Source organism: Hesperophylax consimilis, chromosome 1, assembly GCF_061612785.1.
Source record: "Hesperophylax consimilis isolate HC1 chromosome 1, BYU_Hcon_1.0, whole genome shotgun sequence".
NCBI classification, from domain to species: Eukaryota; Metazoa; Arthropoda; class Insecta; order Trichoptera; family Limnephilidae; genus Hesperophylax; species Hesperophylax consimilis.
Window position 1 is genome coordinate 9552945 of NC_142836.1, and position 18194 is coordinate 9571138.

The 18194-nt window shown below is 34.7% G+C and overlaps 1 protein-coding gene across 1 annotated transcript in view; it reads left to right on the forward strand.

Moving 5' to 3' along the window:
* Positions 1–2932: 2932 nt before the first annotated feature.
* BicC (protein bicaudal C) overlaps positions 2933–18194 on the forward strand; it is a 31095-nt gene continuing 15833 nt past the window's right edge. Inside the window, exons 1-11 of the mRNA XM_089636164.1 lie at positions 2933–3013; positions 3955–4152; positions 5167–5236; positions 5937–6016; positions 9148–9210; positions 10247–10396; positions 11023–11136; positions 16180–16305; positions 16558–16776; positions 16936–17104; positions 17219–17710. Of these exons, the coding sequence (XP_089492290.1) occupies positions 2933–3013; positions 3955–4152; positions 5167–5236; positions 5937–6016; positions 9148–9210; positions 10247–10396; positions 11023–11136; positions 16180–16305; positions 16558–16776; positions 16936–17104; positions 17219–17710 (1762 nt within the window). The remainder of the gene's footprint in view (positions 3014–3954; positions 4153–5166; positions 5237–5936; positions 6017–9147; positions 9211–10246; positions 10397–11022; positions 11137–16179; positions 16306–16557; positions 16777–16935; positions 17105–17218; positions 17711–18194) is intronic.

An 18194-nucleotide genomic window follows, 5' to 3' on the forward strand; every position in this document is an offset into this window, starting at 1 on the left:
CTGGGCCGACAAATCCTACTGATCCCTCAATATAAATATTTTAAAAATCTTTCGTAATCCTACATTATTGTTATTAATTATCCTACATATTGCTTTTTGCATTTTTATAAATAAATTCTTTGATAGGTCTAATACGCCTAAATTTTGAATGAGAAAGCTAACTATAATGTCAGTAGCCGAAATAACAAATGGTAATATTTTCATAGTCTGAGAAAGCCAAATAACGGTACTCCTATATTGTTTATTATTATGTTATTGTTATGTATTTGTGTCCATACTATTCAAAATGACAATTGAAGTAATGTAGATCTGATAGTATTATTATCTTAATGACTGTACAGTTTCGGATTGTTGTAAACGGAGGTGGCGCGCTCTGTTATTTTCAAAAACAACCGTTGAAGTTTTCAAACCGAGACAGCGGGTTTTATCTGCTAGTGTTCTAATAGTTCATTACCAGCGCACACAAGTGTCGGCAATAAAAAAATCTTTTATCATTGCTATGGAATCTCCAGTATACCGTAATAAATATTACCTAAATTAGGTAGCATTACAACCAATGAATCTAGACTTACCGAGAATTTATACAAACTAAACTTCGGTGTGTCATTAGTCATTATTATCGTTATAGGCCCTCTTTTTGAGTCGTCCTACACTTTTGTTACCCAGGGAGGCAAGGACACCGACGCGCGACGCTCTGGACGCCTCTGCGATATTTACTTGATCAATTCAGCCCATTGGTAACCTTTCTCTCTTTCTCCTACCTCCACTTTGCCAGTGACCATGAGTTGATTGATCACTCCAGGATTGGGTTCTCACTTTAGAGAGCAACGAGTTCAAAAAATCTATGTAAAAGCCTTGTTAGTAATTACTTATCTAATTACATTGAAAAAAAAAGTAAACAGGAGAAACAATGAAGAAATTATATTTCGGAAGCTTAATTTAAAGAACTTTCTTAAAATATTATACATCCCCGCAATGCTTCTTTATTGCAATGTCTTTTTCGGGCGTCTCAGTTTTCTTCCATAATTCACTTCCGTATTCCACAATGATATTGTTAAAAACCTACATTACATCGACCTCAATTCGACCCCATATCTCATTACGGTGTAGAGATATTGCGTTAAGAGGAAGCTACAAGCCAAAAATGTGTATATTCTTGGTATACCTTATATTGTAGGTAATAGGCATTAAAATCGCTTGACAAACGGAGTCTAGAAACGTTCGATTTCAAGCACAAAACTGGTTTTTATTTATTTTGTAAATAATTTTATTAGAAAGCAAAAAAGTGAAACTGTCACAGATAATTTTAGCTATAATACTGTATTTTTTAAAAGTTGTTTCCTTTATGCGTTCATACATAGCATTTGAAAAAAAAAATTTTTTTAGTAGTTTACATTTATATTTTTATTGAGTAATTTATTTTTTATTTGTATTCTACTCAAGCGAAACGATAGGAAAACCTTCAATTTATATAAAGCATATTTTTGGTATTCATAATGTACACCAATTCGTTATAAAGATTAATCAAAAAAGTGATTTGGCATTAAGCTTCGCCTTAACCATTCCTCGGGCGTCCCCGACTTCTTATACCATTCAAAGAACTCTCTAAACACTCCTAGCACTCATAAGCTCAAACATTGAAATTTTTAGCGATATCGGTTGACTCATCAAACTCCTTTGCATAGTTTAGAACAGGGCTGTCCAAACCACGGCCCGCGGGCCGCATGCGGCCCGCGGTTTAGATTATTGCGGCCCATTGTACCTTTTTTTAACCGACTTCAAAAAAAAGTCCGGAAACAGGAATTGATTTTTTTAAGCTCCTCGCTGAACGTTTCCCGAAACTGACGAATTTCGGGCAAAAAATGGGCTCGATGATGGGCAGTACCTACCTTTGTGAAAGTGCATATTCAACAATGAAGTTTATTAAATCGAAATACAGGTCTTCATTGACAGATACTTCACTTAAACATGCACTGCGCCTAGCTACCACTAGTATTGAGGTTGATGTTGACAGAATTGTAAAAGACAAATTAATGAAAAAGTAGATAATAAAATAACGATATTACGTATAATTACCAGTATTTTATTTTTATAAATATTTTGCGGCCCACCAATGTATTTAGTCTTTTTTATTGGCCCTGGGTCCCATCTAGTTTGGACACCCCTGGTTTAGAAGAACTAAGGGCACAAACAGACAGACACGGATAGTGACTTTGTTTTATACTATTTAGATAAGAAGATTATCACTATCATCAGTGTATAATTATGCTGGTACCCTCAACATTTAAAAATTTATTTCAGTAGGTACCTGCAGTAGATAAAAATATATAGTTATGATTTCCACGAAACATTATCGGTTTACTCCTTTTATCTTAAATCAATGATATTTTCGCATAATGTTATTCTAGTTTTAACTACCTTTTAATGTTCTGGCTAAATTATCATTCCTAACTCATAACAATACAATTCCCATTTAACCGGCCGTAATGCAAAAAATAACATAGGATTAGTGGAAGCAAGTAAGTAGCTACTTTCTCTATTTCTCATGAAAGCCCAGTTATCCTTAATCACATTGTAGCCATAAATTAGGGTAATTGCAAGCGGGTAAAACCAATGTCATCAGAAGGACGGATGGATGACTCATCTCAGTAATTTTGACAAATATTAGTATTGACGTTTATGCTACTTTCGATCTCAAGTCAACTAGAGTCTTCAGTTCTGAACCATACTCCGCGGGTGAAGGGTCTGAAGCCTTCGCCGGTCCGAAGTGTCAAAAAATATAAATTCTTCAACATTCCCGCGGATATTATAACATCACCTTTTTAATTCAGTTCTGTAATATTTGTCTGATGTGACTGACCTTTAGAAGTGATTAAAAAGTTATACAATTTGGTTGAAATTTGAGGTTTTTGAATACCAATTATTACACATAATGGCGTTCTCCAGTTATTTAAGCCTCAAACCACAGCTGGCAGAGTTTAGAAATGGACCTGATCGGGACAATATGAGTGAAGTAAGGACATTGATTTTTTTACCATTTTCGTAATATTTTTGTGATTGTTTTAAAATTATTCTCACGTGCCGCCTTTGAAAAAATATAGACGTTTTCATCCCATAAATAAACGGGTTAACTAAGTTCTTTACGTTCAGTTTTATTATTAATCTTTTTTAACGTGTTTATATAATGTTTAGAAATTAATTAAAAAAGTCTTCTTAATTTCCCGAAATGGACTAAGACTTATATTTGTGATTACTTATCAAATTTAGTCGTATTTGCTAAGGAGTTAACAAAATAAACGTATATTTGCAAATATTTTTTTTAACGAGAAATGATGCCAGGCCACATATCCAGTGTAATTTTAAGTTTCTCATTACTATCACAATATTGTGAGACTGTGCGCCCATATTTTCCATAGTATATATTATGACTCACTTTCGGTAGTAGAAAATAATAAAATATAACCATTTATTTTTACAACAATAATATTAATGTTTTAACATCTTTCAAAATAAAACCTGAATTTGTCAGGAGAATCTTTAACAAACTGAGAAATGTTTTTAGAAAACTTTTTGGATTTGCGGCAAACATATAATAATAAATTACGGATAACTCTAGTAGAAAATAAATATTTACCGATTCGCGCCACTGCTTTCTTCCTAGTCGTATATCAAAATGAGCCCACTCAATTTTCTTTCAAAATGTCCCTCAATTAACGTTTGAACAAGTGTATTTAATAATAAGAAGAAAAAAACTCTCGAATCCTTTCCCCTCAAGCAAAGTCTAATATTATTCCCAAGTATATCAGGAAACATTAACCGGGTCTAATCCCTGTTATTATTGGATAACAAATTCATAATCCCCTTCACATTGCAGCTCCAAATATGACAGAGGACAGTCCTCCTGTCTAAAAATTTACAATGATTCGCATTATACGAAGTATTTAATGTTGCCAGGTTTCCGACTCGGGCACTGGGGGCTCCATGAACTCTGTAATGGGGTCCGCCGAGGAGCTACAGAAGGTGGCCCTGATCCTCAACATCTCCGCTGAAGACGTGGCCCAGGACCGCTTCAGGGTGGACAGGAGGAAGCTGGAGGGGATGCTAGCGGACAATGTCAGCGAAGATGAATCTGCCAATAACTTCTTTCAACAGGTCATATATTGATTATATATATATTTTATTCAGCTACCTATATATATATATATTTACGGGTTTATTTCTTTACGGGTGTTTCTCGATATCTGTCTCACTAGGATATACCTGCCTCGAGACAAACGAGGATAACATATTATTTGATACATGCATAACTATAACTAAAATATAAATTATAAGTACTGTTAAGCCAGATCGCACGCGTCTGTATACACAGTAGACGATGTATTTCATTAGTTATTAATTTTCTCCATCGATTTGGATAAATGGTACAGTGAAGGTTATCGGGTAGAAGATGAAAGTGAATCTAAAGTTAAATTGGAAAAAATAGGTAGCCATCTTGAATTTTTACGGTTATGTACGGATTACGATGATATTCGGTGCGCAGGTGTATGGAAGTGGGGGAAGCCCCTGACACAACATAGTACGAGTACTTGTTGTTTCATGTTCGAGTTAGGTCATGTGAAAAGTCAGCATACTGGATACAGGCTTCCACAAACCAAGGTGAATTTTCTCATTACCTCAAACGCCAATTTTTCAGTCATGGAATAATGAAATCTTAAGTTCGAATAGCCACTCGAGTGATGGGCGTTTGGTTTTCGATTTGGCCATTAGATTTAATTTATTCCTCAAAATATTATTATGGGAGCAAATGAACAGCCTACTGTGGTTTAAAGCCATTTGCTATGGAGGAAGACATGGCACGATCAAGTGAATCAGATACTTGTGTCGGGCCATTTCAGAGAGTATGAATGTGAATGAGGCAATGAGTGTGTGCCAAGACCGAGTTGTTTGGAGGTCCTTCTTCTCTGCCTACCCCTGCAGGAAACGGCGTGATGATTAGTTTATAATCTACCTATACTTCACCGTTTATTCCATATTTTTATTAGTTCTATAAATTTTACATATTATGGCAAGCGATCGCTCAAGACACTTTGCAAACTTACCATAATATGCCAAAAATCGTTCGAATATAGTCGTATATGCAATAATAAGTTGTTTTGTCTTTTTCAGGTGATGGAAGAAACTTCAACTGTCATAAATTGGCCAACACGTCTCAAAGTTGGAGCAAAATCAAAAAAAGGTACTTATGTTTGACAATACAACACAATACGTGTACCGCTGTCATTGTACTCATTATTATTTATTATAATATACAAAACATTCTGTTATTTTTTAAATTTTTTTTTTTTTTTTTAATTTTCTTTATTCATAAAAATATATTTGGATACAGGTTTTTTTACATGCTTTTCGACTACCACACTAGACACATGTCCGTATTATGGTAGTCGATATGTTGTCTAACTAGTTTACGTAAGTACGAAAAGTACCCATTGCATCATTACATGAATTGCTAATTCAATTTTATGGCAACATTTTATTCAAAAAATGTTCAGTTCGTTTTGAAGTGTTTTTATACATTATTGCATTTTTCTGGGAATTGACCGTGACGTAGCGTTGTTATTGATGTTTAATTGGCGCGATTGTTTGATTTTCAGAATTGACATAACCATATTCGAATTTTCATTAATTAATACTAAGAGACTTCAATAATTGTGATTTTACGACACGTTTTACAATATTTTTTCTCGAAATGAGTACTCCTTTTGTTCACCCTACTAGAGCTCAGTGCATTCATCGAGTTCAGTATTATGAGACCATTTATAAATATTTACAAATCATTGCGGAAATTGAATTAGCACAACTAAAAAAAGGTAATATTGCCCTAGTGTTTTATTGTATTTTATTATTTCAAAGACTTATAAAACTTGAATTATTTATAGATCCCCATGTTCGCGTTGCCGGCCGGATTGAAAACGTGAAAATGGCCAGGGACAGAATTATGCAGAGTTTAGACACAAGGGTAAGTTACAATACAATTATACGAATTTGATCAAACTTGAAATACTAACGGAATTTCTCTGTGCTCATCGTTTTGTCGTTATTTTTTATGATCCATCCACCATTTTGCGGACAGTTCATGTTTCAAGTCTTTATCAACATATTATGTGAGATCATAATAATTACTTATGATTTAATTGTGGCTAATAAAAGTAATGTAATTCTTAACCATGCAAGGAGCGTATTTTAAATTAGTATTTTATCTCATTGGATTCTTGTTTGATTCTTGAAAATATAACCTTGTTCTATAGCACCCAATAAATATGGATTCGATACCTTGAATGGTGCTATATTTTCCCTCAGTTAAGTTGTAAAGTCCATTAGGTAAACAAATAATATAGACCACGGTTGACAAAATTGTATGTCAATCATATTATTATTAAATCCTGAGACAATTATTGCTCACCTAATGTATTACCATTAATTTTAAATCGTCCAGCATTATGTTTTAAAAGATATTTTTTATAGACAGTTGGACGTTTCCTGGATTATTTCTGACATAAGAGATACCTAATGCATCTTCGCAAAAAACTAAATCTGTGGCGGATTTGGTACAGGTCAATATTAAAAGATTTTTGCATGATTTTGTTTACAGCTTTCTGCTAGCCTAGCTTTTCCTACCCTACTTACTATTGGTTCTAAATGGTTTTGTGAATATTCCTTTTTAATAATCATGCTTAGTTTAAAATGAATCAATCTTGCAAGCTGTCTTTATTTATACACAGTTAACTAGTCACTTCACTCTTAAATTTCTTTCTTTCTCTAATTATAATAACTTATGAAAAGTTACTCTTTTTAATACCTTGTACCTGCTTATATCATAATGAACACTATCTTCTCTTCAAATTGAGACATATAAATAGTCAGTTTTATACTTACTCTGATCGGTAAGAAGCTGAGATGACAAATGGGTCTGGTTCTCGTTCCCGTCCAGGCATTGTGTGTTCAATTCTTCTGCTAATTAGGTCATTCATCATTACACAAAAACATCTTCCGCTTATTTTTTTTTCTTATTATGTTGCCTTGTTAAAAGTAAAGTCACGATGAGGAAATCCAGAATTGGTTTTATTTTGTGTATACTACACATGTATACAAACTGATATAAAATATAAACTGTTGATTTCTCAAAAACAAATAATTTTTAAAAATATTCACCATTGAAAAATATTTTTAAAAAATAATATTGTTTTTATGACCCAAAAAAGTTTCTTTAAAAAAAAAGTATAATGAATTGAAATTATCACATACCTATAAAATTCAAAGTACCTACTTAGGTATATGTTTTGACCTTCTGTTATCCTATAAGCCTTTGAACTAGTTCTGTTTGAAATTCTTACAGTTGCTATCACCGTAATGTTTCTTCCCCGAGGTACATTAGAGGATATTAAGCCACTAATTAACATATTTCTGCACATATCTTACCACCTTTCCATCCATGCACCATATCGTTGACCCTTTCCAAAAATGTCACCTTCTGATTATTTTGTAACCCTCACAATCCATCATACATACCCCACTTTTTTCTAGTATATTATTTTGGTAAAATTTTATTTACGACTGCCACACTTAATATGCATAATTACCAAAAACATGATTAATTTAAAAAAAAAAAAACAAATTACGAACCTAAAAAAAACCTATTTTATTATTAATTATAGGTTATAGTTCTATAAGAACAATTAAAATATTAATTTGCATTTGAATGAAATAGCTATTCAATAGCACTATTTTCCATTTCTGATATACTGAAATAGTTGTTCTTATTATTAGTTAAAAATATGCGTATAGTTAGGTAGGTAGTCATAAGTAAATTTTTACCATTATTTTTATTGCATTCTTCTGGTTCCTATGGATATATTTGAATTTGTAATGCATGAGATAATTCACAATATTTACGTGTAACATTATTTCTGTGTTTTAAATTTATCTTTCTTTACGTTTTATTTTTCTTCTTCTCGGATCTCCAGCGACCAAATGTTTTCAAAACATTGAGCAAAAACAAAAACATTGGGTCGAGCCAAAAAGTTTTTTTTTTCCATCTGCCGGGGAAAATAAAAACTTTGTTAAAACTGTTTTTTAACTTTGGCCTTGCCCAATGTTTCATGCTTGCAAAAACATTTGGTTCAATGTTTGTGGTAATATTGTCGCATATCCAGTGACCAAATTTTTTCAAAACATTTGGTCGTGCCACAATGTTTTTTGTTTTCTATCGGATGGAAAATAAAAACATTGGCCCTGCCCGATGTTTCATGCTTGCAAAAACATTTGGTTCAATGTTTGCGGTAATATTTTCGCTGGTGACCCACCTCTAAGGGGGTATTTCACTATGTCGGGCTAAATATCTGACTAGCTATCCGTTGGCTGGCTTTAAAGATCAGAATAACTTCGTTATTCAACGGCGACCGTTTCACCATTGTTTCCGAGCTTCCGGATAGATAACACTCGAAATAGTCTGGCAACATCGCAAAATGTTTGCAGTTACTCCATTTACTGCCACGGCTGTCATGCGTCACAGTCCGCACACCGCAAAGTGTGCATTTTTTTGGTTATGTTATGTTGATTATCAGGTCATTTTAGATAGATTCGTGTCGAATTAATAAATTGTTTCTTATTTTGAACACAATCAAATAATTCAGGATGGATCATACAAGCATTCAAATTCATTCAACAAAATTCGACTCACTTCTCCGCTGTCAAACTCGGAATTTTTTGACGCCATCTTTGATTCGAGGAATAGCGCCTAACGTGAAGTTCGAGCACTGATTAGTCAAATCGAACTTTAACCCGAGCGTTAGCGTTATTCAGATATAGTGAAAACGAAAAAATGACTAATCCGCGGATTAGTGCTTAGTCAGAACATAATCAGAGATAGTGAAATACCCCCTAAGTCAACTGTTGGACAGACTTAACTACATAAAGAAATTTTTCACATTTTAAAATCAAATCTTCATTATTTAATATCTGTTTGTGTGTTGTAATTTATGCTCACTTTTTCTGCGTTAACTTTTCAATGTGTTTGTTGTTTGAATGGCTTTGGCTTTCTTTCACAAAATAGCAAATAGAACAAATATTATAATTTGTTTATACTTTCAGTGCAACCGGGTGACCATGAAGCTTGACGTGAGCTATACCGACCACTCCCACATCATTGGAAAGGTTTGTTTATAACTTTCATAATATTTGTAATATGACATTTTATTTTTTCTTGCGAGGTTATCTAAGAGGTCGTAGATACTCTCAGTATTGTCCCGGTGAAAGACCACCCTTCAGAATCTAAATTTGCTTGAAATGGCTTTACCCATCTTTGGTGACTAGATCTAAATAGCCAGGTTTCGTTTTTACTTCTCAACCTTTCTCGACTCCCTCCAGCCTCCAAACATGCCTATCGGGAATGCTATAGACGACCGACTCCAGGTTAGTTTGACTCTAGTGCAGTATTCATATAAATTAAATTTATTTAAATATTTTGCCTGAGAAATAAATTGTCACTTAATAATTTGTGTGCATTTTGAAATAACTAACACTTCAGGTCTATGAGATTTTGTCTTTCTCTTTAATAAGCTGTCAAATCGATAAATGGGTGACATATTTCGATAAATGGGTGACATATTTCGATAAATGGGTGACATATTTCGATAAATGGGTGACATATTTCGATAAATGGGCGACATATTTCGACTTGACATTCAACTTATTTTTTAATGTTTTTGAAAGCCGATTAAAAACTCATTTTAAGTTTTAACATTTCATGCGGAGATATTCAATTGAAAATAATTAAATTTGCAATTAATTTAAACTTTTATAATGAACACTACACACAATGAAGTGTACTGTCCAATTTGCATGAGACTTGATCAAGTTAACTTGACCATGTGTGCATGACAAGTATTGCATTTAAGACAGAATCGATTTTCGATTCTGCCGACTTGATCAATCTTCGAGCGTCGTGAGTAATGGAACGTGTGTAGCCACTATGGATGAACAAAAATTGGATCAAACCTCAAGCAAATTGGATGGAAAACATGATTGTGTGTAGTGGCCATTAGCCTGTCTCAGTTGGTTCTGGAAAAGGAACAAATCGACTGCTATCGATGTAAGGTTTACTCAAATCGACTTCAGGGCTTAAAACCCGCTGTGTGATTACTACCAGCGATATTTCATTTGAATCTTAAATTTGTATGTCTTTAATCAGGGTGGACTAACCATAAAGCGTGTGATGGAGGAGACTGGCTGCCACATCCATTTCCCGGACTCGAATCGCTCCAACCCCATGGAGAAGAGCAACCAGGTCTCCATCGCAGGAGACATGGACAATGTGGAGAGAGCTAGGGCCAGAGTTAGGGTAAGTGATTGGAATTAATCATATCTTTAAATTCATATTGAAGGTCGGTAGTCACCCGGCAGAAACATGACCAATCAAGTCTAGATGAACCAGCAATCAATTATGTAAAACAAACTTGCTTCGCTTTCTAGTCCTTGAGTTGATTTTACCAAACTTGACTACCAAATAAATAAATACATTTTTAATCATTACCGAGATAACATTATAAATCCCTTGCATCTTGCAACCATAATCACTCGAGTGATAGCTACCCAAATTTGAGAAGCGCTGCTAAATGCCCATGAGCGATCCAAATTTGAGTAGTTGTAAGTAAGGTCACTTTATGAATCTTTAATCATTAAAGATAATATTAACAAAACTCAAAACTGAAAATATCCAGTCGCATCTATAAATTGAACTCGGGACCTCAGCCTTGCTGGTGCTTTGCTCCGACCACTGAGCTAATCCTACCCTATCCCCTTCAGTCATATTTAACTGTATCATACTTCCACTAAGAACCATCAATTTCTTTATTTTCTCAAAACATTTTTTTATGGCTGCTAACTTTATATGTGATTGCAAGATTATACCTTAATTTATTTGCATTCTAATTCATTGATCATATTCTAATTGTTTTAATCTTTCAGGCCCTGACTCCGCTGATATTCAGCTTCGAGCTCCCGATAATGAGCTCATCTCAAGCACTGCCGGATGCGTCCACCCCCTATGTGGTGCAGATCCAAGAAAAATACAATGTTCAGGTAATGATGCAGCCTTTTATCAATGAGCCTTTCCTCCATATTGTTGTGAATGGATCTTAATAAATACTCCTGTCTCACAACCAAACACTTATAATCAGGAACTTGTGTACAGGACAGTCAGGAGACCAATGTCTATTCTGTTCTCAATATCTCTCTACTGGTAGAACTGACTTCTAGCTCACCTCGCTTTTGAATTGGAGGGGCAAACCTGTATATTAGAGACATCTCTTGGAGAACTCTATAAACTGTAAGAGCTACTAGCACTTGAGCCATCCACATATGCAACAAAGCTCGAATTCTCTTCCATATTTTTTTTTCAGTTCCAAGAACTGCCCCATAGCCAGGACTACTAGTGTTATGAGTATTTGGATTGGGCTAAAATCTGCTAGTTTCCTTTAACTACTTTATCACAATTGAAAATGTACATTTCCTCGCATCTTAATATCTAGAAGTAGCATTATAATAATTACCAGTTTCTATCATTGACAAATCATGAAATGTAACTTGTCTTGCATGTGCTCGTACACCAGATCTCTTTAACTGTCATTTCAGTTTTCACAGTATGGCGTCAAATACCCTATAATATTATAATACCCCCAATTCCAGTGAAATAGTGACAATATCAACTACTCTAGCCGTTGGAGGGAGCTAGTGTAGCATGTTGACTTTGACATTCCTTTCAATGGCGGCAGATTGAATTTATTTAGTACTTGGTGGTGGTGGTGTTTTGCGCTTTCATCTATATTGATTTTTTTAAATGTTAATAAAGTAGGTTCAGTGATTCAGTTTACGAACAACCAACAAAAATACTCATTTACACTTACACACATAGTCATTTTTCAAGATGCAAAAAAAAGTTGACAGGTTGATCAGGTGAAATTATTTCGTTAAATCCTCAATCAAATAAAATGTTCCTGATTAATTTTTTTTATAATTTTTCTTATAATTTTTTTTTTTTTTTTTTTATAAAATAATTAGGTACATTTTTGTATGGCACATGAAATAAAATATATATATAAAATTAAAACAGATGATTGAAGTCCTCCTCACTACTATATGTTAGTATACGTTTTCAGCGACTAAGATGATGTTTTAAATATATTAGCTAGTTCTTCTTCCGATATTTCCCTAAGCCAAGAATTGATGTCCTTAATGTAGTTATTTTTCGTTTTCCTTTGTTTGATGTTGAGAGGGAGTTTATTATATAATTTTATTGCTAAAAATTCAGAGTTTCTTTGTCCAAAGGTAGAATTACATTTAGGAATATTTAGCATGTCTGTTTGCTTGGCTCTGGTTTTATGATCGTGAGAGGGGTTTGCCTCTGGTTTATTTTTTAAGTGATGAACTAGAATATTTTTAGCATAGATTTTTTGTAAACTTGGAACATCAAACATATTAAAAATATCAGTAGTTGGCGTCCTTACGGGGAGCTTTAATATGGTCTTTATGATCCAATTTTGAGTTTTCTTTAGTTGTTTAAGATGGTTTGATGATGCTGAGCCCCATCCTATTATTCCATATTCCAGTAGAGAGTGGCAAAGAGCATAATATACTCTCTTTAGATCTGTAGTTGACAAGATATTTCGTAATTTTTTGAAGAACAGGTGAGTTTGTTAGCTTTTTTGAGGTTCTTTCGATGTGTGCATCCCAATGAAGTTTGTCGTCAATTACGATCCCAAGATATTTAATTGTTTTAGTTTGGACTATATGCGGGCAAGAACATTGCGGATATTTGTTTAGACATTCATGTAATTTGAGTGTATGCTCATTCGTTGGTTTTAGAGAATGTTAGATATTTAGTTTTACTCACATTTAATGTAAGGGAGTTTGCTTTTAACAAGTTTTGGAGTACAGTCAGACCTTGCTCCGCTTTTTTATGTGTGCTTGTCCAATTTTGTTCATAGAATATAATGACAGTGTCATCTGCAAAGCTCATTATGTCTCCTTCAATGGGAAGACTCATAAGGTCATTAATATAAATGAGAAATAGTATTGTACCCAATACGCTTCCTTGAGGGACACCGTACTTGATTGATAGAGTTTTGCTACTTTTTTTACCAATTTGTACATACTGCTCTCTTCCAGTTAAGTAACTTTTAATTAGATTTAGAGTTGTTTGTGTTATTCCATTTTTTTTAATTTAAAAAATAGTATTTCATGGTCAATTGTATCAAAAGCTTTTTGAAGGTCAATAAAAACTGCCAAGCATTTTTTACCTTCATCCAGTTTTTTTATAATTGTATTTGTTACTTTAGCTATAGCATCACCAGTACCCAGGTTTTCCCTAAAACCGTATTGCGTCGTTGATAATATTTTATTTTCATCCAAAAATTTAACCATTTGTTTTTTTATTACTTTTTCCAATATTTTCGATAGTGTAGGTAATAGACTAATTGGTCGATAGTTAGATATATCATTTTTGGGACCGCTTTTGTATATTGGAATAATCGTAGCAATTTTAAGACATGTGGGAAAAATACTTTTTCTTATTGAAAGATTTACAAAGTATGTCAGTGGGTAGATTAGCTCATTTAGTAGATATTTAATTGCTCTGTTTGATATCAGTTCATTTCCCGATGAGGTATTTGTGTTTAGGGAGGCTTTGGTATTTCTTATATCTTCACTTGTTATCTTGACTATGTTAAGGGAGTTTTTAAAGTAAAACATATATTTATAAAAATGTTTAAGATTAATTCAGTAAAGCTGTGTTAGTTCCATGTAAAATTCTGTGCTCAAGTTGTAGTTATAAATTATCATCAATGTTGATGTTCAAAATGCATTTTTATATTTTTTTTATGTGACACCTCACAAGAGCGCCTCTGTCTATACAGTGTAAAAGCAGGGGAGCTATGTCGTCACACGATTGGGTTGGGCAGTCTTCTGAGGCGGTTTAAGATAAGGGCTGTAGAAAAGGATTTATTAATGCGGGTCTTGAAGAGATAGATAATAGTATTGATAATATTGGCTTGTCTTTTAATTTGGATGTCTATGGTACATACTTGCTTAATTCTTTGTCTGGATTTGAAAACATTAAACATACTAATTTTGGTTGTTGGGGCGTGAAATCAGAAATATTCCTGCGTCAACTGCTCATGAACTTATGAACATTTTCACAGAGAAAATTAAAATTGGAATTATAATATCCCATGATTTTTCACATCCTTCAGTTCTAATTTTGAAAGGTTAATATTTGTATGTGAGTACACATACTCGCAAAGGAAATATGTTACTAGCAGTTAAAAACCCGCTCCGCGGGTTTTTGCTGCTAGGCCCTGCGGGCGGCACTTCTTCCACGGCACTGATATTAACTGTTATGGTACCTAATATAATTTGCTCATAGGAGACTTGCGGTGCTTAAATATGTGTTACAACCATCAATGTCTATAAGTTGAATCAATATCGTATAGTTTGTCACAACAATCAAAGATAGTTATAACAAAGTTGACTGAAATAATAGATTATTACATATTGATGAATTGTACCCGTGTTTATGGATAAAAGGAGGGTAATTGTGCGATGAGATTAACAGTCGGTTTAATTAAAAGGTGTAAATTTTACTCCAACTGGTGGTAATTCTTTACCTAAAACTGTTACTGTATCTAATAAAGTTTAAAGTTAGAATATATATACACCTTCATCAGGAGAGTAAAAATCTATATATAAAGGTAGATTATTACAATATAGCGCCCCTGAGGTGATATCTCACAAAAGCGGCGCTATGCAAATTGTCCAATTAATAAATAAATATAATGTTTACATTTTATTATGTACGTATGCATTGATATACAATGGAAATAGATAAAATAATGTTATCCTATTAAACTTTATTTTATTAAAAAACAAATAACTTTTTTAACATCACTTTATTATATACAACCAATACATGTTTCATGAACGAAGTATACACCGAAGTCAAAAATTAAATATAGATTACAATTGGGAAAAAGAAGTGGAAGGAGGGGGGAGGGGTAAGAGTAGGCTGGGTTTATAAGAATTAGGAATTACAATATGAAAGACCAGTTAAATGGGAAAATATTTAAAAGAGAGTTTATAAAAAAAAATTCTTGTTAATTATATCTACTTTTATAAACATGTTCTCTTATTTCTAAAATTTCGAAATTATTTATTTGTGATGCTTTATATCCTGTGTGAAGCATTTTAAGACCTGAAAAAAAATTGCATAAAACAATATATTCATAAGACAAATAACATTTAATAACGGTTATTCTAATAAATTGAAAGTTGAAATACTAAATAAAAAATTAAACATATTCTCTTCAAACGGTATTTTTACCCTATTTCTTAAGATATAAATAAACAATCAGGATTCGCAAATAAATAATTTTTAAATTTTAATAATTATAAAACATGTCAATATAAAATCAGATATAATTAATAAGCAAAAAAAATTATAAATAATAATGAAAAATGCCATTGCAAAGTTTAAATAAACTTCCAGAAGAAATCTTCTTATGAAACGCTTAATGGTCAAGTAATTTTGCATATTTAAATATTCGCGCCAGTTATTTGGTTAGTTTTTACACCGCCAGAGGTGCGCTCTGTGTCGGCCAGCTATTGCCGGCCATATTGAATGAACGCGTGCTTTTTTCGTCAAACGTCAAACGTAATCACGTAATTGTGGATAATTTTCACTGTAATTTAATTAATCCAATGGATTATAAACTTTCTAAAACATATTTTCTTCGATATTATCCAAAAATTATATGAGGAGAAACGATATTTTTGAAGAAATATCGTATTACATGTGGCGATTCTTTTTCAGTATGAAATCGTGTCTTAATTTTTAATGTCTTATTTTTTTTGTATCCAGTCGCCTGCAAACCGAAATGAACCTTACGGTTGCTTAAAATTGAGGGGCAGATTGGTATTTTTTGCCTGCAGACCCCCAATGCAGAATTTATCCGAATCACATAATATGAATTTGACCAATCAGAGGGCCTACATCGTCCAGACGCTGGGACAATAATACTATCAGATTATGATATTAATATGTATGTATTTAATGTTTGTTTGTTTGATCAGGTGATGCTGCGTACTAGGCCGAAGCTACACGCCACGCTGGTGATGGTGAAGGGGCAGCAGTGGGAGGTGCAGGGCACCATGGAGGCTACAACTCTGCTTATCAACTACATGTGTGGCAATCTCGCAGTGAGTCGTCTTACCCGTACATCCACTTTTCTGTTTTACTTTAGCGTCCCGCTGTTAAGAGACGTGGTCTCCTTCTCCACAAAAGAAACTGGACCCGGCTCTACATGATACCACACAAGAGTCCCAAGTTTCCAAAGCCAGAGAAATTATGGCATCACCATTTTGGGAAAAGGTGGAATAAAAGTAGGGCACAATAACATAATTTTTTTCTAGACTTTGCATTGTTTAATCTGTTTTGTGTTATTTGTCCAGCAACAAACTCTGGTGCAGATGTCGCTGGAGATCACCCCGATGCACCACCAGGTGGTGCTGGGGCGCGCCGCCAGTCAGCTGAAGGTCATCATGTCCAACACCAAGACTCAGATTATGTTCCCCGATGCCAGTGACCCGAACATCCCAATGTTGAAGAAGAGCAATGTGACCATCACGGGCGGCATCGAGGACGTTTACCTGGCCCGGCAGCAGCTTGTGGTGAGATTTTTAGTCAAGTTCTATTTCTTCTGGAACCCTCCCCTATCGGACTGTTGCCACGTGGGCTGCAGCCTGGAACCACTCTGTTATATTTCCACACTTTATTGCACACCATTAGATTTCATTATTATTAATCTCTTTCATTTGTATGTATTACAGGGAAGTCTTCCACTTGTGATAATGTTTGACCTGCCAGAGGATGTAAGGGAGATACAGACGGAACACCTGACTAACCTGATGCAGAACCTCAATGTTTACATTAACATTCGCCAGAAGCCCAAACTGTGCGCTCTGTCCGTTATCATCAAGGGCATTGAGAGGAACGCAAGTAAGTTACACCAATTATTGATAGTTCATTTTGGACCTGCGAGATGTCTTGAGATTTGCAATTTTTACGAAGTTTTTTTAATGTTTTTTACAGTTACAATTTATAAACTTTCAGATGACATCTATGAAGCCAGGCGCCACCTCCTGAACCTTCAGGAGCCGACGGTGGTTGCCAGCATTCCCGAGAGCTACCAGATCCCCATCCTCCCGGGCAACACAGAGACCACCAGCCATTTCAACCCCTTCTCCCCGAGCCACCAGCACAACATCCCGCAGCACACATCCCCCATGGGCATCGCTGTGCCTCTGCAGAACCTGGCCAACAATGCCAGTCGGGCTTACCCACTGCCCCCGCTGCGCCTCAGCGACATCTCCAACTTCCCTGGACTCAACAGTCCCCAGTTCAACCCTCCTACTCCGGGGGGGTACCCTAGTCCCATGAGCCCTCTGAACCTGAGTCCCTCCATCTTCACGCCGTCTTGGGGGCTCATTCCGCCGTCTCCTCAATCACAGAATAATGGAAAAGTGTTCCAATACCCCGGAATGGCAATGAACAACCCATCGCCCACATATATGCAGAATCCCCAACAGCAACAAACTCTCTGGGGTATGTGTATGTAACATCTTTTATATTCATCTTCTCTCCTCATTGTAAAGCATCTTTCTTTAAAGCCTAGGAAACATTAGGCTATATGCATTAATGCTTATTTGGGCCTAGCCTGTACAGATTATATGTGGAGATGTCACACTATGGCAGGAGATCAATTGGGGAGCTGCTGAGGAAAATATTATTTCTGCATACGGGATCTGTCACCTTGACAGCTGACAACGGTGTGATCACGGCGCTCCCTAAATTGATCTGGTTGTATATTTTCAGATCACGGCATAACATCATCGCCACGCCTGCACTTATATAACGCATCATCTGTCAGGTGTGACTGATATGTATAGGATTGTATGGCGAGCGATATGGTGTTTTAAAAAACACTTATTTGTATACTTACATAATGTGTCAGCACCCCAAAACTCTACTCACTTCGTTGCATATGTTCAGTTGCTGAAGATAACATAACGCGACTTCCGTGTAAGTT